The sequence below is a fragment of the Rana temporaria genome, chromosome 2 (assembly GCF_905171775.1).
Source record: "Rana temporaria chromosome 2, aRanTem1.1, whole genome shotgun sequence".
Lineage (NCBI taxonomy): Eukaryota > Metazoa > Chordata > Amphibia > Anura > Ranidae > Rana > Rana temporaria.
Window position 1 is genome coordinate 78,537,685 of NC_053490.1, and position 27,794 is coordinate 78,565,478.

General features: G+C 45.2%; 1 protein-coding gene across 4 annotated transcripts in view; it reads right to left on the reverse strand.

The window, feature by feature from the left end:
- Window positions 1-232: 232 nt before the first annotated feature.
- Window positions 233-27,794, reverse strand: part of RCBTB1 (RCC1 and BTB domain containing protein 1) — an 82,634-nt gene continuing 55,072 nt past the window's right edge. For 2 of the 4 annotated variants that reach the window (XM_040340434.1, XM_040340437.1), the window contains exons 8-12: window positions 27,014-27,204; window positions 19,765-19,891; window positions 18,376-18,527; window positions 12,247-12,377; window positions 233-2,182 (exon numbers count right to left, since the gene is read on the reverse strand). In XM_040340434.1, coding sequence (XP_040196368.1) covers window positions 2,042-2,182; window positions 12,247-12,377; window positions 18,376-18,527; window positions 19,765-19,891; window positions 27,014-27,204 — 742 coding nt within the window. In that variant the 3' untranslated portion in view covers window positions 233-2,041. Of the gene's footprint in view, window positions 2,183-11,871; window positions 12,127-12,246; window positions 12,378-18,375; window positions 18,528-19,764; window positions 19,892-27,013; window positions 27,205-27,794 lie in introns of those variants that run through there. The other 2 variants (XR_005747362.1, XM_040340436.1) reach the window with 2 other exon arrangements.

A 27,794-nucleotide genomic window follows, 5' to 3' on the forward strand; every position in this document is an offset into this window, starting at 1 on the left:
CCAGCAGCAGAATATGGTAGTTTATTCCCTCTTCCTGTCAGATTGCATCTGCTTGCCAGTATGGGATGTACAGGCACAGACAAATCTGCAGGAGACATGCATGGCACCAGCAATCTGCTGATTGACACTTACTTAAAAAAAAAAAAAAATTGCATTCAGTATTTTATTGTAAAAAAGGTGAAACTATCCTTTAAACACAGCAGTAGAAATTAAACAATTTAGATACCACACATGTAATAAAAACTTTAATTTATTGAATTCTTGCTAAACATTAGGATTCCTCAAAAGACATGAACACTTTCTTGCCCATGCAATAAAACGTACTCATTCAAAATGTTTTCTCAAAGCCAAGTGACCACTCTGAGGACTGAGTAAAATATTCATAAGGCAGTCCATTCATTCCTTGGGAACCAGCAACATCATAGCTGAGGCACCCAGTGCATAGCAGAACATGGCTGTCTTCAGGAACATTAGCCCAGTCTTCAAAACTACCATCCTGGCCAGTTAATGGGGGAAGCCATACATTTTATTCTAAGACACGGTTTACTTTTGGTAAAGGCTACTTTCCTCCAGATCTTCAGTGAAGTTTCCCAACAACGTCCACCTTAGTTCTTCAGCTTGACTGGAATGGGGCACTTAAAATACTTTGTGCCTGGAGGTAGGTTTTAGACAGAACTGCAAAGGCAAGGTACCCCAAGCATTCTTCACCCAAAAACTCTACATTTTAAGTTCAAAGTGCACTTTGTATTTTCTTGAAAGTCGGCCATAGAGCTCAGAAATGGATGCTTGGGTCAAAATGGGCAATAACCTCCACCCGTTCACATTTACAAGATAGTTCAATGATTTTTCCAGGATCCTTAGAGACTGCATTTGCAGTTTAGCATGTTTGTATGTTTGCAAACATTTAAAAAAAGACAATACATTTACCTTCACATTTAGGACTAACTGCCAGCTAGACAATGTGAAGGCTATTTACAATATACAACTTTACATGTACATCTAGTATGAGAATGAAGCCCAGAAATATAATGTGCCTCATGTCTCAGTTATGATCTTATATAATTGCATACATAGAAATGTGGGCTGCTATTACCAATCTTATAAATTGTTAGTTGCCATACCTCCTGAACAGAGTCAAAACCAGATCACCAAACCTTATAGATCAGGCACTCATCAGTACTTTAAGACACTGACCTGGCACAAGTATCTAGCAACTGAAGATTGGACTAGAAACCTAGACTAGCAATAGCAGCCACCATATCACTTCGACAAGTGAGCCATAGACTGTTTAAATCTCAGCCGGTTCAGCAGGAACTGCAGATATACGAACCATGTATGGGCAGGCTGAATGTAAACCAAGTTGATAAACTTGGGTGCAACCAGCCTGCCAGTTCTTACATGTGATTGGTAGCAGCTGTTCTAGCCACTAGCAATAATCACTGTTCTCCCAGGGGGGGGGGGGGGGTTGGCTTCCCCTAACCCCCTGTCAGAAGAACAAAATGGCTCCATGGGAGGGATTCTCCTGTCAACACTGTCTGATGAAGGAAAGCAAGTGAATTTACAGGTCGCAGGAAAGATTCGCTCAGTCTATGGCCAACCTAAAGGAGGTTTACTACCACCACTTTAGTCACTAGCAACGATCGTAGCTATTCTGTAGGCGAAGACCATCAGTGTACATGTTTGATATGTCAGATATGAATATAAAAACACTTACATCAAAAAGACAAACTACCATTTATAAATGCCACGAAGGTTTGGAAAATACCCACATTCAGTATGTGGGTCTACCTGAAAGTGCAGGAGTCTCAGATCCCTGCCAATATGCACAAAACCACAGTGGCTAATGTGCACATTCAACAGGAAAATCTGACGTTTAAAAACTTACAACATAATTTCTTTTTAATATACAGCGGCAGTTTGAACGCCTTCACTGAAAGTTTTCCTAGTGCATTTTTTTTTAAGTGGGTTAGCAATTCTAGAGGTCCCCAGTTGGGTACATCAATGCCCAATACTTCATATATCCAGTACAGAAGCTGAAAGGTTAGTTTTTAAACCCTCCACTTTTACCAGCCTTTATAACAAAGTCTTTGAGCAATGCGCCATCCATGTTCCAAAATGCAGCTGTTTGTGTCACTCCCGTCAAGTGGCTCACACAAAATTTAAAGCAGAAGTCTTCCAAATCCTGTATATTAAATAATAAAAAAAAAAGTTAACTGGGAGAAAAATTTATAATTTTTTTTTTTTTTTTTTTTAAAAGGGCAACAGATCTAGTTCCCTTTAGGCCCCTTTCACACGGTCAGTTTTGACGGCGGACCTGAACGGCCTGCCCCACGCATCTCTATGGAGCGTCGGATGTCAGCGGAGACATGTCCTCTGACCCGATCTGATAAAAACAGGCGTATGGGGATATGTCCCCATCCCGTCAATGCAGTCCGTTTTCATCTGATCGCTCCATAGGAGACAGCGGCGCTCCCAACAAGCCCCTCCCCTTAGTGAGCAGAAAGGAGCTTGTCATCCGTCGGCTGAGCGGAGATCTGCGGACAGATCTCCCACTGAGCTGGCGGGAGCAGGTGAACTCCGTAGCAACGGAGTCTGCCTAGTGTGAAAGGAGTCTAAAGCTTGCAATTACATCTAAAAGAATCTAATTTTCTCAGGTCACCTTCCACCTGGCTCCTTATTTCGCAAACTATGGGTATGGCCCCCCAGGGGCATGGATCGCCTAGATTAGAGATTTTTCAACCTCATAAAGTGGTATTTACCGCAGACGATCTCTGAGTGTATGGATACTTGGCGTCTGGACCTTTGTTATTTGTCTTTACTTGTTTGTATGTCTCTTCTATGTACCACATTCTACCCTAGTAATGTGGGACTTATGAACTATAACCAGTATAAAAGTTAGCCTCAGTTTACGTGAGATTTAAGGTCACTTATACAAAATTTTGTTGAATGTAATAAACCTTTTGTAATTTTATCATACTCCAGTATTGTCCCTCATTACTACCCTAGTAGCCACTTTATATGCTCTGGGGTTCTCTTCTTTAAGGTTTCCCCATCCCTCTTTTTGTATGGGCAGCACAGTGCTTGTGCCGTATTATTTGGCCCCTTCTATCACCGAAAAAACGTGGCTGATCCTGCCTTGCTATACCCTCCCCTCTGAAAACTGACCACAGTAATTAATGGCTGCTGGGCCCTGACAGCATGGTCAGTTTATGTGCCCCCAATCATCCACAGCTCTTCTTTCGCTACAGCCACAGCTATAAGAGTGTGCACACGTTTGCAACCACATTTTAGTCAATTTTTTACCCCCCTGCCCCCAACCCAAAATATTTCAGTATGTTTTTCAACTGAGTTGTACAGTTTATACATCACATTAAAACATGGGTGCTCAACCTGTGGCCCTCTAGCTGTTGTGAAACTACAAGTCCCATCATGCCTCTTTTACTTTGGGAATCAGGCTTGTAACTGTCAGCCTTGCAATGCCTTATGGGACTTTGTTTTGCAACAGCTGGAGGGCCACAGGTTGAGCACCCATGCATTAAAAAGGTGGATAAAGTTCTGAATTTTATCTTTCAATTTTTTTTAGATCACAGAAACCTGACATTTTAAGTGTAGAGATTAGCCATCTTTTATTATTATTATAGATTGATGTACTGACATCTCATTTGAGGCACCTAAAATGACAGGACAATACAGATACCCTTTTTGTAAAGTAGACTGAGGTATTTAGTAACGAAGCACAGCAAGTTTGATGAAGTTGTCATTTGTCACAATGTTTTGGGGAAATTAAAGCAAAAAATAAATTGTGAAAAAAAAATTATGTTTTATACTGTCACCAGTGCAGTACAGCGCCGCGACTAATTTGATAGTGATTGGGATACAGACTAGTGATCGTATGCAAAAAAAAAAAAAAAAAAGGAAGTGGCCGGCAGTTAAGCCCTATAACTGAATACAGCAGTGAATAAAACGGTGGTACTTTATTCGTTTTTAAGTGACTAAAGTAACCACATCTTGTCCTTCCTGTGGAAGTCTATTACAGTTTGACGATTAGGCCACTCAAAGATCAATTTAAATAAATCACCCTAGTTTGCCTAAATGTGTACACAAGCAACATCTCCCTCTATGTTCTTGGCCAGGTGGAAATCTTGGGGAGGTTATTGGCAAGATCTTGCCTGGAAAAAAGCTTGTGCCATAAACAAGTGGTTTTATTGTGGGATCTTAGAAGGCCTGTTAAATTCATGATCTATGGTTTGACAGTTTATGTTCGCACCAAATTATAATTCATCTCTTATGGACAAAATTCAAGACACAAAATTAAAAATACATATGCCTTACACACACACACACACAATCAAAATACAAACACATAACATAATGTGACACTAAAAACCAGTGGCGGCTGGTGCTAAAAATTTTGGGGGCACAAAAAAAACAAATACACACACGCCACCACTGTGCCCATGAATTGCCGCCAGACTGCCCCCCCACCCAGCACTTACCTTTCTGGGGTCAGCCATCCTTCCACTGTCCCTCAATGTCTTCTCCCACCCTCGATGACGCTTCAGCCAATCAGGTTACCAGTAACCAGACCCGGTGAACCCGATAGGCTGAGACGCCTGTCAGTGTTAACCAGGGAACGCACACCCCCTGGTTAACCATTTGGAAGCCGCTGTAATCAGGAAGCCCATCAGAGCCGCTGGCTCTGATAGACCCTTGCAAAAACAAACCAACTGCTGTTATTCAGATGGCCGGCACTCACCAGGGGGCCAGCCATCTGAATAGTGGGCAGCGGCGACAATACATAAATTCATGCAATGCATGAATCTATGCATTGTTTCAGGGACGGTGCAGGAGAGAGGGGGTCGGCGCTCCTGCGCCCACTATCGACCCACCGCTAAAAAACAAGCGATTGCTAGCAGCTATACTAGCCACTAGCGATAAATCACATACAAAAGCCAGCAGGCAGGTTGTACCCAAGTTAAGCGATCAACCTGGGTACATTTAGCCTGCAGATACATGGTTTGAATCTTGGCCAGGTTCTATTGCACCGGCCAAGATACAAACAGTCTATGGCTGGGCCTTAGCGTGCAAACGGGCATCCCAGAAAGCCATGACCTTCAAAGAGTGGTCATAGAAAGCTTTTAAGCAGCAAACTCCTCCAGGAAAACTAACCGACTCAACGCTCCGCCAATCGCCTAACCTCCTCCGCTTAGGCAACTCAAGATTTCATGATATAAAAGCACACGAGACAGTGTGTTTAATGGTACAGTGTAAAACCATTGTACCATTAAAACCATGTAAAAAACATCAAAATAAACCCTTTATTAAACTTGCACTCACAGAACATTTCACAGAATACAACACAGTTTACAATATCTCTGAAAAAACACCAGTGTACACGTCACCATGCAGTCCGGCAGCCATCTTGGATACTGGCGTTTTAGAGATATATATTATAAACAGCGCCGTTGATAAAGGGTTTATTGTAAAGGTTTTATACTATGAGAACTGGAGTCCCTTGAGCTCTATATTCTCATCCACCCTGGGGTGTTAGGAGACTGGAGTAGTATTAAATAATTTTTCCTAGAGGAGTTTGCTGCCTAAAAAGTATTGGAATTGTAAAACCACACACACACACACACACACACACACACACACCCCATCTGCAGCTGCCCCCCAGTCTCCAAGACCGAGCTGAGAGATCAAACACTGCTGATCGTTCAAGCTAAGCCTGCAGAAAGCTGGTGACTCACAGGAGGGCTGTGGCAGGACGCTGAGCCAGCTGCCGATCCAGGTTTCTGGGTGGATCCTGACCATGAGATCGGGATCTCTTGAGAGGCTGGACAGGGTCACAGGAGTGCAGAACTACAATCCTGTAACCAACAAGAGAAGTATAGCCAAAAAAAGGATTTTTGTACTCACCGTAAAATCCATTTCTCCGAGTTCATAGACGGACACAGCCTTCATTGACCTTAGGGTTATGCTTCTTCCTACCAGGAGATTTAGGCAGAATTCTACAGCACTTAAGGTGTTAAAAACTTCCCTTCATGCCGCTCCTCCCAGGGGGCGTGGCTCCCCCAGGCATAACCCACACCCTGCTCTAGCAGCCTCAGTTCGTAACAAGCAGTACAAACAAAGGAGGGGTGGGTGCTGTGTCCGTCTATGAACTCAGAGAAATGGATTTTACGGTGAGTACAAAAATCCTTTTTTCTCTTTCGTTCATAGACGGACACAGCCTTCATTGACCTTAGGGACGTCCCCAAGCAGTGTCAAAAAATTCGAGGGGTGGGAAAAATAACACAGGAAAAACAGGTTACACCCCAAACAAAAACCGGAGTCACTCAATGGAGGAACTTCAACCTTAAACTGCCGCCTGAAACACCTGCGGCCGAAGGAGGCATCAGAAGATGCACTCATATCCACCTTGTAATACTTTGAAAAAGTGTGGACCGACGACCAGGTCGCAGCCTTACACACCTGTAACACAGAGGCTTGGTGTCGGAAAGCCCAAGAGGCCCCGATCGCCCTGGTCGAATGCGCCGTGACCCGAAAGGGGGGTGCCCGCCCCTTCAGGGCATAGGCCTGAAGCACAACCTGTCGGATCCACCTGGAAATGGTGGCCGACGAGACTGCCAGGCCCTCACTGGGACCGGACACGAACAGCGAGTCCGACTTGCGGAATGGAGCCGTCGCCGACAAGTAAACTCGAAGGGCCCGAACCACATCCAGAGAATGTAAAACGGCCTCCTTCGGGTTCTTCGGCTGAGGACATAAGGATGGAAGAACAATGTCCTCGTTTATGCGAAAAGCCGAAACGACCTTCGGAAGAAAAGAGGGCTGCGGGCGCAGCACCGCCTTATCCTGATGGATAACCAAGTAGGGGGCCTTGCAGGACAAGGCCGCCAGTTCAGACACTCGTCTGATAGAGGTAATGGCTACCAGACAAACCACCTTCCTCGACAATAGTCAGCAAAGGGATCTCCCGAATGTTCTCAAAGGGAGCATGCTGAAGCGCCGAGAGGACCAAATTCAAGTCCCATGAAGGAAGTGAAGGGCGCACCGGAGGGGCCACATGGCGGACCCCCTGCACAAACGTGCGAATCAAGGAGTGCGCCGCAAAGGGACGCTGAAAGTAAACAGCCATAGCAGAAAGCTGACTCTTGCTCAAGGCAAGAGTCTAGTCCACTCCCCGCTGCAGGAACAGCAGGATCCGGGACACCAAGTAAGTACGGGGGTGCCAGTTCATCTCCCCACACACAGAGATGTAGGCCTTCCATGTATGAGGAAAAAAACCTACGTGAGGTAGACCTCCGTGCACGCAGCACGGTAGAGACCACCGAGCCCAATAGACCTCGGTCCTTATGCCCCTGGCTCTCAACAGCCGCGCCGCCAAGGCCGGTGGCTGTGAAACAGGGTGGAAGATCGGACCCTGTATCAGAAGATCATTTTCCAGGGGAAGACGCTAGGGGGCATCTGCCACCAGACGCAGTAGGTGCGCGTACCAGAAGCGACGCGGCCAAACCGGAGCAATCAGAACTGATAGAATCCCCACAGCTTCCACTCAGCGCAGCAGGCGAGGAAGAAGCTCCCGAGGGAAGGTGTAAAGTAGGCGATAGTGACCCCAAGGAGCCACCAACACGTCTGACGCGTCCGCCCACGGGTCCTTAAACCTGGCCACGAACCGTGGCACCTACCGATAGAGACGGGACGCTAGAAGGTCCACGCCCAGAGTGCCCCGCATTCAGCACAGAAAAAAAAACTAAAGACCTGCGGGTGGAGAGACCACTCTCCTTGGCCCCCGTGCAGTGCGACTTAGGTAGTCGGCTAGCCAATTCCGTATTCCCGGAATGTACCCGGCCGATAGAGCCGGAACGGACCCTTACAAGGATGCCAGAAAATCCCCCTGATGGAGTGCCGCTATTACCAAGCGAATCGACACCACCAAAAGTTTGCACCTTGACAAAACAAACTAGGGACTTGAGGCCCAGGATTGACCGGGCCCCATCCTCTGTGGGGACACAAACAGAATGGAGTAAAAACCCCAAGACCGTTCCAACGAGGGAACTGGCACAATCACTCCCCTGACCAGAAGATCCTGGACAGCCCCTGACAGAGTCAACCGGCGAACCGGAGGAGGCCAGAAGCCGGAGGAAAAAACCTGTTTGGCAGACAAGAGAGAAACTCAATCTTGTACCCCAAGGAAAACACTTCGCAATGCGAAGCCAGTCTCCCACCCGAGACACGGGCGGGAGCAGACCTTCAGGCGGAAGCAGGTATGTCCGCAGACTCGTTAGGCATGCGGTATCAGGTGCGCTACTACCCCGCAGCGGGGATTCAAGCACCATGTAGACCTACCCCCATCGCACAGGGCGAGCGGAAAAACGCTCGGAGGTAGGCAAGGAGGGTCCTTGCACAGGGCGAGGTCCCTAGCCCTTCCCAGACTGTGGGAACAGCATGCGCTTACCACCCGTGGCATCCTCAATGATGCCATTCAGGAAAGTCCCAAAAGGACCGTTCACCCTTAACGGCCATCACCAAGGCCACCTTAGAGGTCCTTCTTCCAGCTCCTGCAGCAGGAGCTTCGCCCTTTTAGTCGGGGCCTGACCAGGGCCCTGGCCAGAGCCGGCCTCACTGCCGAACCCACCACCGTGAATAGGGAGCGGGCCACGGCCTCCACTCTCCTATCAGCGGGATCCTGAAATGCAGGAGCCCCTTCCACATCTGGACACAGGGGGGTCCACTGGCGGAGGAGAGACCTACTTTTTTTTTTTTTAAAGCCCCCCTCAAGGGGGTAACGGGTTGCAAAGTTTGACAAACTTTTTGCGGTGCATCCCATTCCTTGTATAACATATAGTCCAAATAAGGAACACAAGGAAACCCTTCAGCGGTGCGTGGTAGTCTGCTGGTACTGACACGGAGGTGTCTCCGCCACATCCTCAATTTTTAGAGTCTCACGCACCGCAGAAAACAAGAGCTCCAACAAATTCTTGCCAGCAACTGACTGCAGCAGAGTCATCCTCACTATCCATAAGGGTTAAACCCGCAGCCTCTGACATAACAGAACTAGAAAAAAAAAACAGCGATTCTGTGTCATCCTTAGAAGCAGGCTCAGGGAGGGCTTTTTTACCCCCCATCCGGGCACTAGCTGCTTCAAACCTGGCAAGAAACCCAGGACAGCCAACATAACAGATGTGGCAGGGGAAGGGGCGTTAAGGGTTAACTCAGGCATAGCTTGAGAGGGAGACCTGGCTCAGGTTTCATAGTGTCAGCGCTGAGTCACCCACCCTGCAAGGCAGGACAAAAAAAAAAAACCCCACTGGTCACCTCCTTGCTGCTATTGCAGAGCATGGGGGCCCCTGGTATTCACCACCCCACCCAGCTGCAGAGGGAGCTGAAAACCTGAGGTGTGCTCTGATGTGCTGGCTGTGATGTTTTCTGTCACCTCAAGGAAGATTCACAGCGTTTCACAGCACTAAAACTGTGACAGCACTAAAACTGGTAGAAGAGACCAGAGGCTGTGCTGAGTCACCTCAGGGAAGAATCACAGCGTTACCAAGGAGATTTCCAAGATGGCCGTCGTCTGAGGTAAAAATCAACTCATAGAACACACCAGCACACAGCAGCACCCCCCAGAGTAACAACACAGTCCCCCAACACACGGGCCCCGGTGGTAATAAAGAAAACCCAGGAGGCCCCCCTTCACAGCCACTACCCAGTCAGGGGAAGGAGGAAGGGGAGAGGAAAGCAGGGCGGACCCTCAGTCGACCTCCCAAGGGAAACATTCCAGCCAGACCACTTACCTGAGTAAGGGGCCACTACTTACCTGCGACTACCCGGCTGGAGGTATCCCAGACAAAACCAATGTCCGCGAAAGGCATGGCTGTCGGCCAGACACACTGTGACCAAGCCATAGAGACCGGTCATATGTGCGCCCTAGAACCGAAGTTCCCCGGCCGCCCCTGGAGCAACGGGGCCTGTCGTGGACATCCCAAAGCTGAGCTGAGGGCCGAGACACGCTCGAAGGCCGAACATGGGGGGACTACAAGGGTCGAGGACCCAGCCTGTCACCCATTCGGCTGTTGATAGAAGAATCACAGGATTCAAAAATGCAGGAACAAAATAATAAAAAGCGAGAAAAATCGCAAGAAAAAACTCCAGAGTCCAGGAACTCCAGAGAGAGCCTGACCTCCTGTCGTTAGGCAGAAAACAAACTGGGGCTGCTAGAGCAGGGTGTGGGTTATGCCTGGGGGAGCCACGCCCCCTGGGAGGAGCGGCATGAAGGGAAGTTTTTAACACCTTAAGTGCTGTAGAATTCTGCCTAAATCTCCTGGTAGGAAGAAGCATAACCCTAAGGTCAATGAAGGCTGTGTCCGTCTATGAACGAAAGAGAAAAACTTTGTGCATACTTTAAAAGCTTGCTACGATCACTTGTTATACGAGGGTCATGGCTTTCTGGCAAGCCCATTTGCACACCTAATGTGGAGTGAAGCACCATATGCGTTTTGAAATCTGATCACTGCAACTAGCAAGGGAGTGTTTACAGGATTCTGTCACTTTTGACACACAGTATTGATCCACCTCCATGTGTCCGTCAGCTCAGCAGGGATCCTCCGTAAAATCCCCGCTGAGCCGTCAACTGACAGGGGGTGAGAAGTCGCAAAAGAAAAAGATTCTTCTTGACAGCCGCACTCCGAACAAAAGTTGCCTTTATTGTAAAAATCCAAGATAGAAAAAACAGCACTACATGTCACAGCATACCAGCAGAGCTGACGCATTTCACACTGTATTTAGTGTTTAATCATACATATGATTAACCACTTAAGGACCCGGACCAAAATGCAGCTAAAGGACCCGGCCAGGTTTTGCGATTCGGCACTGCGTCGCTTTTACAGACAATTGCGCGGTCGTGCGATGTGGCTCCCAAACAAAATTGGCGTCCTTTTTTCCCCACAAATAGAGCTTTTTGGTGGCATTTGATCACCTCTGCGGTTTTTATTTTTTGCACTATAAACAAAAATAGTGTGACAATTTTGAAAAAAAAAATGCAATATTTACTTTTTGCTATAATAAATATCCCCCAAAAATATATAAAACTTTGTTTTCTCAGATTAGGCCGATACGTATTAGTCTACCTATTTTTGGTAAAAAAAAAAAATTTGTTTTGTTTTATAGCGTTTATACAAAATAGGGGATAGTTTTATTGCATTTTTATTAATTTTTTTTTTACTACTAATGGCGGCGATCAGCGTTTTTTTTTCGTGACTGCGACATTATGGCGGACACTTCGGACAATGTTGACACATTTTTGGGACCAGTCATTTTCACAATTTCAGTTTGGGAGTTAACCACAGAGGGCGCTTATGGGGTCATGTGCGACCTCATGTGTGTTTACAACTGTAGGGGGGTGTGGCTGTAGGTGTGACGTCATCGATTGTGTATCCCTATAAAAAGGATCACACGATCGATGATGCCGCCACAGTGAAGAATGGGGAAGCTGTGTTTACACGTCCTGTTCTTCAGCTCCAGGGACCGATCGCGGGACTCCAGCGGCGATCGGGTCGCGGGCGCGCGCCTGCGACCCATGGCTGGGTACTAGCACAGAACGTATCTATATGTGCATGTGCCCAGCTGTGCCATTCTGCCGACGTAAATGTGCAGGAGGTGGACCTTAAGTGGTTAAACACTAAATACAATGTGAAACACGTCAGCTCTGCCGGTATGCTGTGACATGTAGTGCTGTTTTTCCATCTTGGATTTTTAGCAACTTTTGTTCGGAGTGCGGCTGTCCAGAAGAATCCTCTTATTTTGCAATCTCATATGCATTGCCTGCACCTGTGGTCCTGGGGGAAGCATTTATTCGGAAGATTTCCACACCTGAGCGGTTTCTTTTTGTGGATGAGAAGTCCTCGTTCATGAGCGAGTTTGGGGTGGAGGAACTTGACTGGCCTGCACAGAGTCCTGACCTCAACTGATGGCACACCTTTGGGATCAATGAGTGGATACTGCGAGCCCGGCCTTCTCGTCCACATTACAGGAATTGGGTTACTACAAGTCACTGGATTTGCCAGCTTCTTGAGCATAGATGCAGGTGCAGCATTGTGAGGATCCTTGGGGATGACGGAATCCAACCTACAGAAGGAATTTTTTAAAGAAAAGTCTAAAGAGCCTATACAACATCAGAAAGCAGAGGTGGCGAGAGGAAGGTTGACTAACATGCAAATGTATTTAGATGGCATCTGAAATAATTACCTGGGCCTCATAGCGGACTGCTGCAGAAAGCAGGAGAAATGCATTTTGCACAGAGATCCCTCGTTTAATAATATGCTGACACAGCTTCTTTAGTCTATTTTCACAGTAAGATGTAGCAAGATCTAAGAGACCTAAAAACACAATACACAATTTATACAAAAAGAATGCCTCATATGAACACAGACAGTCACAACGTTAGAATCACCAACTACATAGTTTCCCACTTTAAAGGCAAAGTTATGTTTCAAGTTTTTTCCTTCTAAATTCCAGCTCCCCTATGCACCAATATAGTATTCATTTCATTTGCAAAATCAAAGCTTTCCAGAAAATCTACAGACACGTGCCTTCCTGTCCTACAGTCATGATTCAAAACATATCTATTGCTTCTGTCTTACGTCCTTACTGACTGTAGGTCATGACACAGGAAGGAGTTGACACACCCTGCATCATCCACCCTCCCATTCCCAGCTGCACGTTTTTAAAATGAAATGCAATCAGTGATCACCCCTTCTCACCAAATACACAAATCAGATTGCATAGTGTATGGCCATCTTTATACAAGTAAATAGGAGGAAGTGGACAGAAACTCAGCTGTCAAGCCCCGTTCACATCTCAGCATAGCAGGAACTCGCATTCCCACATGAGTTTTCTTTAGTGAGGGTGGAGGCGGGAGGCGTGCCCTGCAACAGCATGGAGTAGGACGTGTGTACTCTAGGCTCCATCCAGTACTCCTATTAACTATTAATCCTCCACTGTTTATCCTCCCATCCAAGTCGACTACCTACCTGAGGACCCTCCGTACACCCTCCCTGACCTTTTCTGCTATCCAGACATCTGGCGGCCCCAGCGATTCTCCCCAACTGCGGCTTCGGCCTACACATGGAGGTCCGCGCCCATCTTGGTCCTCCCAATTCCGGATGCAACGCTGGGCCCCATTCTTGTTTCGGGCCTAGAGTCCTTCCTTACATCCTGCCTGGCCTTGGACACCCAGCGGCCCCAACGGAGCGGCGACCCTCTCATACGGCGGCGGCATTCAGGAAAGTCCGCGGCTTTGGCCTATACACGGATGTCCGCAGCCATCTTCGTCCTCCTGGGCCCTGTCCCTGATATCAGCCTGAAGACCTTCTTCCCGCCCTGCTCTGGCTGCCGCCCCCGCTACCATTTCCCCCCCTCAAAAAAAGTCAATCAGCCGCAGCGAAGCTCACACAGTACCGCCAGAACGAGGGTGAGGAGGCAGGTGAAGATGGCGGCGCTGAGAAGACGGGAGGAGAACGCGGGGAGGGAGACACAAACTGCTGGAGGCGATTTTACTCCCATTCACATCTAGCATAGTGGGAACGCACATTTTGGGTCTCGTTTTTCCTGTCGCACGCATAGGGCAGCCTGCCGATTTAAATGGGCTGTGCTATATGTGGCTTGTGGTACATTTTAGAGATGTGGGCTGCGTGTTTACTATGCATTTTGCAGCATTTGCCATTCATTTCACATGCCAAATGTGTGTTGGTGTCTTCATGGCACTGAAAGCGCAACTAGTAATTTTAGGTGTATAAAAGGTGGCCATACATTATGCAATCTAATTGTACAACCTCTTTTGGATCTGCCAATTCTGTAGTTCAAGGGCCTGCCTGATTGGCTAGATAGTAGTTTCGTCCTATGATATACATTTTGGGAATCTAAAGGAGATTGTACAATCAGATTGTATAGTGTATAGCCACCTTTATACACCTAAAATTACTAGTTGTGCTTTTAGTGACATTAATTGGCAACGGCACACCAAAACACAGAAGCAAACACATTTTGCCATGTGAAAAAAAAAAAGTTAACTTGGCCTTTAAATTGTGTTAGCCTTACCTGTTCTGTGCTATGGTTTTGCACAGAGTAGCCCCCGATCCTCCAATTTCTGGGTTCTCCGCCTGTGCGTTTAGCCCTTTCCTCCTGAGCATGCCCCCCCACCCCAAGCAGCTTTTGTGGGAGTCATTGCTATTGGGCACTCTAAGTAGAGTAGCCAGGAGCACTGGCGGGGGACCCAAGAGGAGAATCAGGGCTGCTTTGTACAAAACCATTGCACAGAGCAAGAATACATGTTCGCAATTTTTATTTTCCTTCAATACCACTTTAGGTCAAGCTCCATATTTCTATGGGCAGAGACCGCTTCCTTCCTGCATCTATAGTCTATTCCATAGTATATGAAATGCATCTTCTGACCAGTCTCGATCCCTTCTGCTAATCTGCATCTTTGTATTCTTAACCCTGGCTTTCCATAAATACTCTATACGTCCAGATTTCAATGTGAATTTGTTTTTTGACCAAGTAGGGAAGAACAGGTCAATTTTAAAGACCCCGTCAAACATTTCAAGCTGCTCACATAAATGAGAACACATACTGATGGTGCCCTTACTATAGCAACTCGTTTTGTTTTTCGATAGCAATAGCCCTGTAGGTTTCACTTGACAGCCCACATTGATGCTGCCTGTGAAGCCTCCAGAAAGTAAACCGTACAATTTCTCTGCCCGTGCCAACCATTGGACCTTACTGCTGTCATGTACTTCAGCTGTTGGGAACTTCAGCTGTTGGGAACTTCAGACAGCTTCACCTTGGCGAGGTCAGGGCCAGTGCAGGGGCTTCCTAGAGAAAGCCTTTAGATGCTCCTAAAGTATTAGTGGGTGAAGAAAACTACAAAAAAAGGAATAGTTATAGCAAAGGCACCATAAGTAAACCGTTTATGGATATGAAAAGTATTAACCAATAGTAGCATCTTTAATCTTCTCCAAGACACATCTGGGGGTCTTAATGCCCGCTCTGAATGCTATGGATACCGCAGCCGGCTACAGTGCCTTATAATAATGTAGCAGGCCAGCGGGTTAAGCCATACTATGCAGCAGGGGACCAGACACCCTAAATACTTTAAAATACCGAAGTTTGTCAGCTAGATGAAAATTCATCCTCTGCAGTAGGGCTGCACGATTCTGGTCAAAATGAGAATCACGATTCTTTTGCTTAGACAAAAGATCACGATTCTCTCACGATTCTCAAAAATGTAATGCCAGAACCCCCCCCCCCCCCCCCAAAAAAAAATAATAAATAAACCTGTGATTTATCTGAAAATATGAATATATAAAAAAAGAGACCAGTGATATGTCTATAATGTTAAAGATCATATAACTCCTATGAAAAAAGCAGAATAAAACTTTGATTCAGATTTTTTCATAGGAGTTATATGGTCTTTAACATTATACACATATCACTGGTCTCTTTTTTTATAGATCAGAAGCAGTACTGCAAGCAACCATTGGGTGGCGCATGCATACACACAGTTGTACAGAACTGTGAGAAGGTTTAATACATCAGAAGCAGTACCGCCGGCAACCACTGGGTGGCGCATGGATACAAACTACTGTTGTGAGAGAAGCTCAGGCATCTATCCAGCGGCGCAGGCTGCTGACGTCAGTTTCGATGTCGGCGGCATTTGCGTTCCACACTGGTTACGTGGACGGCGGTGACATGTAGGAGAATCGTCGGTCATTCTGAGGGGAGATCGCGGAGGAGGAGAATCAAAATCGCGATTCTCTCCGCGATTAATCGTGCAGGTCTACTCTGCAGCTCAGCTAGATTGAGGATAACTCAAGGAACATACAAGTAGTGTTAAAGTTTTTGTAAACCCTTAAAAACACACACCCTGCAAGACAAAGGCATAATGAGCCAGTATGCATACTAGCTCATTATGAATTACTTACCTTAGATCAAAGCCCCACAGCAGTCCTCTTAACCCCCCCGGCGGATCTCTTCCGGGGGTTACTTCCAGGCATCGCGGCTCCGGTGCCAAGAGCCGCAATGATGTCACTCCGACGCTGACTGAAGCAACGGCACATAAGTGCCATTGCTTCAGTTTGCATGTGCCGTTGACATTAGCACATGCAGGGGATATCTCCGGAACCTTGGAGGTATAAACGATATCCTGGGTAGCTACCAGCAAAGCCTTATTATAGGCTTACCTGTAGCATAAAGTGGTTGTAAAGGGTTTACAACCTTTTCAATACTTTACAGGAGACCATTTATAAAAACATTGTTTGGCAGCAGACACTTTAAAATATGCAACTTAAAAAAGGTGAAACTAATATGAAATGGACTCATTAAATGCAAAGCAAGATAGTTCTAGCCGTGATTTGTCATAATTGTGATGATTATGGCTTACAACTCATGAAAACCCCAAACCCACAATCTCAGAAAATTTGAATATTGTTAAAAGGTGCAATATTCTAGGCTCAAAGTGTTCCACTCTAATCAGCCAATTAAAGGGTTGTAAAGGTTAATTTTTTATTTTCTAAATAGGTTCCTTTAAGCTAGTGCATTGTTGGTTCACTTATCTTTTCCTTCCATTTCCCTTCTAAATGTCTTTTTTTGTTTTCCTTGTCTGAATTTCTCACGTCCTGTTCCTCCTCAGTAAGGTGTTCAGTAAGCTGTTCAGTAAGGTGTTCTAAATGACTTTCCACCGCTCGGATGATGGCGGAAAGCTTACTGAGGAGAAAAAGGAAGTGAGAAATTCAAACAAAGAAAAAACATTTAGAAGGGAAATCGAAGGAAAAGGTAAGTGAACCAACAATGCACTAGCTTAAAGGAACCTATTTAGAAAATAAAAGACAAACAAACATTTACAACCCCTTTAAGCCATAACACCTGCAAAGGGTTCCTGAGCCTTTAAATGATCTCATTCTGGTTCAGTAGGAATCACAAGAAATGGGAAAGACTGCTGACCTGACAGTTGTGCAAAAAATCATTGACACCCTCCATAAGGAGGGAAAGCCTCAAAAAAGGTAATTACAAAAGAAGTTGGATGTTCCCAAAGTGCTGTATCAAAGCACATTAATAGAAAGTTATGTGGAAGGGAAAAGTGTGGAAGAAAAAGGTGCACAAGCAGCAGGGATGAGCGCAGCCTGGAGAGGATTGTCAGGAAAGGGCCATTCAAAAGTGTTGGGGACTTTCACAAGGAGTGGACTGAGGCTGGAGTCAGTGCATCAAGAGCCACCACACACAGACGGATCCTGGACATGGGCTTCAAATGTCGTATTTCTCTTGTCAAGCCTCCTGAACACACATTGTCAGAAGCGTCTTACCTGGGCTAAAGAAAAACAGACCTGGTCAGTTGCTCAGTGGTCCAAAGTCCTCTTTTCTGATGAGAGCAAATTTTGCATCTCATTTGGAAACCAAGGAGCCAGAGTATGGAGACAGAATGGAGAGGCACACATGAAGTTTCCACAGTCTGTTGATTTGGGGAGCCATGTCATCTGCTGGTGTTGGTCCACTGTGCTTCATTAAGTCCGGGGTCAGCGCAGCCATCTACCAGGAGATTTTGGAGCACTTCATGCTTCCTTCCGCAGACGAGGTCTATGGGGATGCTGACTTAATTTTCCAGCAGGACTTGGCACCTGCCCACACTGCCAAATATACCAAAACCTGGTTCAATGACCGTTAGATTACTGTGCTTGATTGGCCAGAAAACTTGTCTGACCTGAACCCCATAGAGAATCTATAGGGCATTGTCAAGATTAAGATGAGACATGAGATTGAACAATGCAGAAGAGCTGAAGGGCGCTATTGAAGCATCCTGGTCTTCCATAACACCTCAGCAGTGCCACAGGCTGATAGCTTTCATGCCACGCTGCATTGAGGCAGTAATTACTGCAACAGGGGCCCAAACCAAGTACTGAGTACATATGCATGCTTATAATTTTCAGAGGTCCGATATTGTTCTATGTACAATCCTTGTTTTATTTTTTGCATGTATATTCTAATTTTCGGAGATTGTGGATTTGGGGTTTTCATGAGCTGTAAGCCATAATCACCACAATTATGACAAATCACGGCTAGAACCATTTTGCTTTGCATGTAATGAGTCTCATATTCGTTTCACATTTTAAGTTGCATTAGTGAAATATTAACTTTTGCACAATTTTTCGAATTTCACCTGTACATCTTACAAGTCTAATTTTCAAAGCAACTTTAAAAATTACATTACTTATATCCAACAGTCATACATATTTGAATAAAAAAAAGGCAGTGTGGGGGCATATTAACTGCTAATGGTGGAAAAAGGCGCACACCATATCTGCACAACATTTCTAAAAAGAATACCTATGGCGTCCTCTGGCGGCAGGTCTACAGCATCTGTATAGAGGTATTGTAGGAAGGCATAGTACACTGGATAGGAAAACTGGTCAATTTCTATAACCTCCATGGAGCTTTCACTCCAGTGAGACTGGAACATGGTGCGGAAGTGCTCACATCTAAGAGGAGAAATACAGTGAAAAAAACGTCAATCCTATCGAGCATCTGTGGAAAAAAAATAAAATAAAAAAGGATCCCGTTCCCTTAACCACTTAAGGACCGCCGTACGCCAATGTACGTCGGCAGAATGGCAAGGCTGGGCACAAGGGCATACATGTACACCCCCTTTAAGATCGCAGCCGTGGGATGCGCCCCGCGACCCGGCCCTGAGCTCCGTGGCACCCAATCGCCGCCGGTGTCCCGCGATTGGGTCACAGAGCTGAAGAACGGGGAGAGGCAAGTGTAAACAAACCTTTCCCTGTTCTTTATAGTGCCAGTGATCGGTTCCCCGACATAGGGAACAACGATCAGCGACGTCACGCCCTTTACAGTAAGAATCAGTTCCTAGGGAAGACTTAACCCCTGCAGTGCCCCCTACAGGTTAACCACTTCACTGCCATTTTCACAGCACCAATCGCTTTAAAAATGACAATGGTCCCAAAATAGTGGCCGCCATAATGTCGCAGTCACAGAATAAAAATGCCATAAACGATCCCCATTTTGTATATCTCTCTCCCCCCCCGCGACGCATGGCCGAATCGCAAAAAGGGGCCTGGTCCTTTAGCTACAAAATGGTCCGAGGCTTAAGTGGTTAAAGCATGCGCTTGTTTTGTGTAATTTGGCCCCCTTATACAATTCTAATATACCTGGTTGATCCTACCCTCCCTCTACCCTGTAAACTGAGCACAGTTTATCATGGCTGCCGAGCCCCGACACCGTGCTCAGTTTACGTGCCTTTATCACTCGCAACGCTCCTCTCACCTTAAACAACAAGTTCTCCTTTGGAATATGCTACATGTTTCACCTGCTCCCCTCTCCCTGTGATAGCAGGCTGGGGATCTTTCCCCACAATCCCTTTCAATTGAAAACATTGTAGCTGTGCCCAGACAACTGCATCATTCGTTCAGTTTTCTGTAAATGAATGCCTACAAGTACAGTCATCCATTGTGGCCGACTTGCAGTTTTCAATGGGCTGCAAGGGCACTGGCGAGTGTCCTTGTAGTGCATTGATCTGCCTGCTCTCAGTTAACCGACTGCTCGTACAAGGAGACCGCAGGATCTGGCCATTGCACCCATGATCTGCTGATCGCAGGTGCAATGTGCAGCAAGCACCTTAGGAAAAAAATATTAAATGCATAGACCAAAGCACAACTGGCTCAAAAGCTATAGAAACTCACTACAAAGTTATATACTGGCCTTATTTTCAAGACTGCCCGATGAACGTGTATATCTTTTCCATCGACTCTGAATTTCAGATCAGATGTTTCTTCACTATCAAACTCCTTTCTCAGAGACTCTGCAACGGTTAAATACTCTTCAGGTTCTAGATGAAGTATTCAAAAAATTAGTCAAACTTTACAAATGTCAGCATTCTTAAGTGGTTGCATTTGTACGAGAACCACAAAAATAACTAAAATTACATACTGTATTTTCCGGCGTATAAGACGAATTTCTAACCCCTGAAATTCTTCAAAGTCGGGGGTCTTATACGCCGGTAACCTAATGCTTACCTTATCCCGGACCGTGACATGCAGATCGCGGCCGTCCTTTTTTGAAAAGCCACACCCCTCTTTCTGCTGTTCCGTGATAGGCCGAACACTCCGCTTCCCAGGAGACACTGTTTAGTGTTCCGCCTATCACGGATGCCCTCTCGTCCGAGGACGAGAGGGCATCCGTGATAGGCGGAACACTAAACACAGTGTCTCCTGGGAAGCGGAGTGTTCGGCCTATCATGGAACAGCAGAACGAGGGGCGCGGCTTTTGAAAAATGGACGGACGCGGTCTGCAGGTCACCGATAAGGTAAGCAGTGACACAGTGAGGCATGCAATGGGGCACAGTGAGGCATGCAATGGGGCACAGTGAGGCATGCAATGGGACACAGTGAGGCATGCAATGGGACACAGTGAGGCATGCAATGGGACACAGTGAGGTAAGGCATGACTAGTAGGAAGGGGGTAGTCTTATACAGCGAGTACATCCCAAAACCCAAATTTTAGCTGGAAAATTAGGGGGTCGTCTTATACGCCCAGTCGTCTTATACGCCGGCAAATACGGTACACACATAAGATGGGCATAGACTTCAGATAAAAATCAGATGTACGATATCTCACAAAGGTGAGTACATATTTTCTCTTTTCATCGAACACTAAAGAAATGACAGTTTGCTACAAAGTAAATTAGCTTGTATTAAAAAAAATAAAATAAAAAACACACTATATTCGCTGTCCCCTCAAAATACCAGCCATTAATGTCTAAACCACTGGCAGCAAAAGCAAGTACACCCTTAAGTGAAAATGTCCAAATTGGGCCCAATTAGCCATTTTCCTCCTCAGTGTCATGCGACTCGTTAGCGTTACAAGGTCTCAGGTGTGAATGGGGAATAATTGTGCTGAATTTGTTATCGCTCTTACTGGTCACTGGAAGTTTAACATGACACCTTATGGCAAAGAACTGAGGATCTGAAAAAATAAAAATATATATATATATATATATATATATATATATATATATATATATATATATATATATATATATATATATATATATATATATATATATATATATATATATATATATATATATATATATATTGTGTTGCTCTACATAAAGATGGCCTAGGCTATAAGATTGCCAAGGTCTCCCAACATCCACCAGCTCCATGATGTCGTCATTGAGGAGTGGTAGAGGACTCCAGTAGCAACCTGTATAGCTCCGATGAACTCCATGCCCAAGAGGGATAAGGCAGTGCTGAAAAAAAAAAAAATATAAAAAAAAAAAAATGGTGGCCACACTAAATATTGACACTTTGGGCCCAAAATGGACATTTTTTTTTTTTTACTTTAAAATCAAATTTATTAAGATGTAGAAAAATTAGAGGTACAAACATGGTATGCATTTGATCGACAATGATCAGTATCTGACACACTTGTACAAATAAACAGTGTACAATTCAGGCTCACATATCATTTCACGCCTCTCCCTGTGTACATGAGCTCAGCATTCCCAGGCTTATAGTAAGAAACCCTACACACTCCAGATATCCAACCCGAGTGCCAACTCACCCTCGCCACCCTCTTTCTCCATACCGTCACCACCTGCCAGAGACTCATACCGTGCAAGTTTCCCCATCCTCCAGCCACCTGTCCCACACACTGGAGAACTTCTGTGGGCGCCCTCTATGAATGTAAATCATCTTCCTATAGGGAAGAGTGGTGTTCACCTCCCTTTTCCAGTCCTCCAGTGTTGGGGCCCTATCCCTCATCCATGCCTTTGCCACCACCTTTCTGGCCATGAATAGTGTTTCACAAATGAAAATATTCTGGTATTTATCTATGTCCACATCGGGGACCAGTCCCAGCAAACATAATTTGGGGTCCATACCCACCGGTGATCCCATATTGTCATGGAGAAACTGTGTTACCTGCAGCCAATAGGCCTGCACATCAGGGCAGTGCCACAACAAGTGGTAGAATGAGGCCGCATCGGCGGCACACATGGGGCAGGCCGTACTCCGTGTGGGTTGAAATTTCGCCAGTCTCCCAAAATGGACATTTACTTAGTGGTGTACTCACTTTTGTTTCCAGCGGTTTAGACATTAATGGCTGTGTGTTGATTTTGGAGGGGGGACAGCAAATTTACACTGTTATACAAGCTGTACACTCACTACTTTACATTGTAGCAAAGTGTCATTTCTTCAGTGTTGTCACATGAAAAGATATAAAATATTTACAAAAAAGGTAAGGGATGTCCGCACTTGTGAGATACTGTATTTCAGGGGTCTCCAAACTTCAAGCAAAGAGCCAGTTTATTGTCCTTCAGACTTTAGGAGGGCCGGTTTGTGGCCAGCAGGGGCAGAACATTTTGGCATTAGTGACAATAAATATGGCCTCAGGATTGGTGGTCAATAGGCAGAGTGGTGCCCCTATTAGGAGGAATAGTATCCCATCATTGGCATCAGTGGAAGAAATAGGGCCCCATTGTTGGTGTCAGTGTGAGGAATAGTGCCTCATATCAGTGGAAGCAATAGCACCCCAAGGGCTGAATAGAAGCAAGCAAAGGGCCACATCTGGCCCTCGGGCCGCAGTTTGGAGACCCCTGCTGTATGCGAATGAAATTGGCCAAGAGACTGTTTGCTGATGGTCAGACCACACTTTAACATGCATTGTTTGGTCACTCAAGCAAAGCATGATTTTTTATTTTTTTTTAAAAACACTCCAAGTGATCTCTGCTGGCGCGCATTGTGATCTTAGCAGCTCCTACTACAATAAATGACAAACGATTGTTCACTAATAAAAGCCGATCACAGCGCAGAATAACTGACTTCCTACGGCATGAGAAAGGACGTAGACCATAGAGAACTTTACAGTGCGCTGCCCAAAGATTGTGCATGCACATATTGGAAGCGCACTGCACATCTGTTGACAGGTGCACTGGGGTGCCATTAAGAAATGGCAATGCATCACACCAATTCATTTAATGTGCATTACTTTAATGAGTTTGTGCGATCAAGCCTTAAACTGATGTTTCTGCAGAGGTACATGGTAGGGATAGGATAGGATATTCCCACCACATATGAAAAGGTCCCAGAAAAACTGGATTGTTTACTTTCCTGTAAACTCCATTTCTTGTAGTACATCACAGGACCCAGGGACACATTCTTTACTCATAGGGTTATGAGCCACCAACAGGTGATTGGACACTAGCAAAAAGACAAACTCCTCTCGCCTATAAACCCCTCCAATGCACAAGTACCTCAGTTCTTTAGCAAGCACAGAGTGTCCTGTAATGTACCCCAAGAAAAGGATTTTACGGGAAAGTCAAAAACGATTTTTTTATCGTACATTGGCCATATTCCCTACTCATAGGGATGTCCTAAAACAATGCCTGTGAGGGGAGGGACACATGGAAACTGCCGACAAGCCAAAAACCCAGTAGTCCGCAAAATACTGCTAACCAAGGTAGCATGTGCAACAGCTCCAACATACAACCTGGCAAAGTCTTGCAAAAGAAAACCGAAGACCAGGTTGCAGCCTGGTAGACCTGAGCCACCGACGCCCTACAGCTGGTATAGGAGTCACCAATACTAGTAGAATGGGATCAGTTGAAAAGGTGGAACCTTTCCTTTTAAACCATAGTCTTTAGAGATAGGGTGAGAAACCCAAACCTGAAAAGCAGGACTCAAAAGCTGCATGACCCCTTCTATGGTCCTTCTACAAGGACAAAATTGTGAGTCTTGGCTGCAGCAGTCAATTTCAACTACCTCCTGATAACCCCAATCACACTTTAACCACTTACCTACCGAGTCATAGTAAAATGACGTCGGCGGGAACCTTTCGTCCTTCAGACTGGATGTCATATGACGTCCTTGCTTTTCTGGCCGCTAGGGGGCACGCCCACAATCACTGCAGGACCATGGATCTGTGTGTGTAAAAACAGATCCATGCCATGTCAGCGGTGGAGACTGATGTGTGTTCCCAGTACAGAGGAACACATCGATCTCCTCCCCTTGTGAGTCCCCCTAACAGTTAGAACACACTTTAGGCAACATATTTAACCCCTTCAGCACCCCCTAGTGTGAACCCCTTTCCTGCCAGTCACATTTACACAGTAATCAGTGCAGTTTTATAGCAGTACTCGCTGTGTAAATGGTCCCAAAAATGTGTCAAAAGTGTCCGATATGTCTGCCGCAATGTCATGGTCACAATAAAAAAAAAAAAAAAACACAACGCAGATCGCCGCCATTACTAATATATATATATATATATATATATATAAAAAACTCAACATATGTATGTATGTTCCAGCATCACGTCCAAACGGCTAAAGATATTAACATGAAACTTGGCACACATGTTACTTATATGTCAGCAACAAACATAGGATAGGTGGTTTAACCCTTACCCACCCCCATTTGCCATGGTCGGGGTTTTCCTTTAAAGTCCCATTCAACTCTATGGGAAATACATGTTACTTCATAACTTCCAAACGGCTGTACATATTTCGATAACACTTGGTCACATGTTACTTATATGTCCACTTAAACTATAGGATAGTTAATTTATCCCTTAACTACCCCCATTTGTGAGGGTCGGGGTTTTTGTTTAAAGTCCCATGCAAATCAATGGGAAATGTATGTTCCCACATAACTTCTGTACGCCTGGAGATATTTCAATAATACCTGGTACACATATTACTTATATGCCAAATAAAAATATATGACAGTTAAATTAACCCTTACCTACACCCTTATATAAAAGATGGGTATATTTATATTACTATGATTTTCCTCCCCAAAAGGTTAAGATAGGAAGACCGGGCAACGCCGGGTATTCAGCTAGTAAAAAAAAAAAGCCACAATTCTATTCCCCATTTTGTAGACGCTAGAACTTTTGCGCAAACTGATCAAATCTGCTTATTGCGATTTTTTTTACCAAAAATATGTAGAATACGTATCGGTCTAAACTGAGGGGAAAAAATAATGATATTTATAAAATCAAAAAGTAAGTGTTTTTTTCAAAATGGTCGCTCTTGTTTATAGCGCAAAAAATAAACGCAGAGGTGATCAAATTCCACCAAAAGAAAGCTCTATTTATGGGGAAAAAAAAGGGCATCAATTTTGTTTGGGAGCCACGTCGCACGACCGCGTTGGAAAATAAATATTGGTCTGGGCAGGAAGGGGGTGAAAATGCCCTGTATATAAGTGATTAAGCATGTGCCCAATCGGCCTGAAAACACATGCACACACCAAATGTTCTGGTTGAGCTGGAGGGCTGAAACCAGATTTCTGGGGATTGACAACCCAGCCAAGCCTCTCCAGTGTGCATATCTTGAAATATAGATTGTGCCTCAGGTAATGCCAGTAACTGAGCTCTTTTGAAGAGTTTTTCATTAATTTCAATGGATATGGGAGTTTTCCACTTCCCTGCCAGCACACTCCCCCAGTGTGAAAGCATTAATTTATTTAACCTCTTTCCCACCAAGAACGTCCCTGGGACGTCCTCCACTTTGAGCGGTGATAGCTCAATGATGCCTGCAGCTACAGGCATCATTCAGATATCCCCGTCTTCAGCCGCCGATTCTCTGCACCATAAGAACGATCAAAGCGGCGGTTCCACCGCTTGATCGTTCTTATAGGCAGCGGGAGGGGACGCCCCCCCCTCCCACCGGTGCTTCTCCGGGCTCTCCCGTGCCATCGGGGGCCCGGAGAGCGAATCGGTCCGCGTCCGCTGCAGAACCATAGAGATGACGGTCACAGTCATCTCTATTACCGTCGGAGGACCGGGCGCGACGTTATGACGTCACGCCCGGTACACGGAAGTAAACAAAGCTGCAATCGCGGCTGTCGGCATGTGATCGGTGATTTTTTTCACCGATTTCATGCTTGTAAGCCTGGAGGAGAGATGTGGGGTCTTATTGAACCCATATCTCTCCATAAAGAGGACCCGTCACAGTGATTCCTATTACAAGGTATGTTTACATTCAAAAGGATCCAAATTTTTTTTTTTTTTTTTTGAGTGTAAAAATAAGAATTAAGTAAATAAAAATGTTCAAAACGCCCCATGTCCTCGATATTTCGCGCGCAGAAGCGAACACGCATGCAGGTCCCGCCCACATATGTAAACACTGTTCAAACCCCACATGTGAGGTATCGTTGCGTGCGTTAGAGCGTGTGCAACAATTCTAGCACTAGACCTACTCTGAAACTCGAAAAAAGTAACCTGTAAAAAAAATTAAACCGTCACCTATGGAGATTTTTAAGTACCGAAGTTTGGCGCCATTCCATGAATGTGCGCAATTTTAAAGCGTGACATGTTAGGTATCTATTTACTCGGCGTAACATTATCTTTCACATTATACAAAAAAAATTGGACTAACTTTACTGTTATTTTTTAATTCATGAAACCGTTTTTTTCCCCCAAAAAAAGCGTTTGAAAAATTATTGCGCAAATACTGTGCGGAAAAAAAAAAGTTGCAATGACCGCCATGTTATTCCCTAGGGTGTCTGCTTAAAAAAAATATATAATGTTTGGGGGTTCTGATTAATTTTCTAGCAAAAAAAATTGTGATGTTTACATGAAGGAGAGAAGTGCCAGAATTAACCCAGTGGGCAAGTGGTTAAATGGAAATAAATTTGTAAGATTTTTAGGCGCCGTTTTTAGCGTGAAAACACCTGAAATGCGCCTCAGTGTGAAAGTGGTCTTAAACAGAATGCAATACCTCTGGCTAGATTCCTTGTAATGTAAAAATCGGTAAAATGGAGACCACTTATATAGCTTGTGTCAAGTACACAGAACTGGCAACCTGGGCAGATTTCATTATCAACAAAGAAGCAGACATGTGATTCAGCTTATATTCAACAAAGGTTTGATTCACCGTGTACTAGGGCTGACTGATCTGACAGATTCATTTGATACCTGCATTTCCAAAAGTTCTAAATAAAGTTACCTATAGAAAGCATTCGCCACATCACAGGCGGATTTGAGAAACAGGCAAACACGTCATCCGTACAAGTAAAGTTTGTGAGCAGAGGAGAAAGGACGATCTGGCCACGGCATGGGCCCCACATGTATACTTGTCCACTCTGGGTCTTGGCAGCAGAAGTGTGAGAGGAATGGCAAGCTGCAATCTCCACAATACTGCAATAGGCAGAAAAACTATTAGTCATTGCATATTACCACCGCCATTGAAGTTATTATAGTATTTAGGTCAAAGCATTGGGAGGGAATTAAAGGGGTTTGTAAAGGTTCGTTCATCATTTTCGAAATGGGTTCCTTTAAAAGGAACACTAAAGGTTAGTTTATTAGATCAATTGATTGCTGTAAGCTAGAGCATTTAAATATCACTTACCTCGTTTTTCCTTTTGACCTCCAAAATATAGTAATCCAGGTTTGAAAATGTCATTTCCTGTCACTCCTCTTCTTGCTTTCCACCAGCATCTGAGCCGTTTTGCATGGTGGAAAGCAGAATGTGCTCACCCCCTCCCTATGACTACAGCCCTGCGTGAAGATGCTCTCTTATCCCTCACAGGCATGGAGGCTAAGCCCAATGGGAACTGTAGTTCTCATAGGCCGTGATGTAGCAAGAATGAATGTGCACCGCAAACCAGGAAGTTAGTGAGAACAACGATTCAGGAGTGCTGGAGGTGAATAAAACAGCTCGATTTCAACAGGTATCAAACTAGTTATAATGCAAAACATTATTTTTTACGTTATCAGCTACTGTCAGA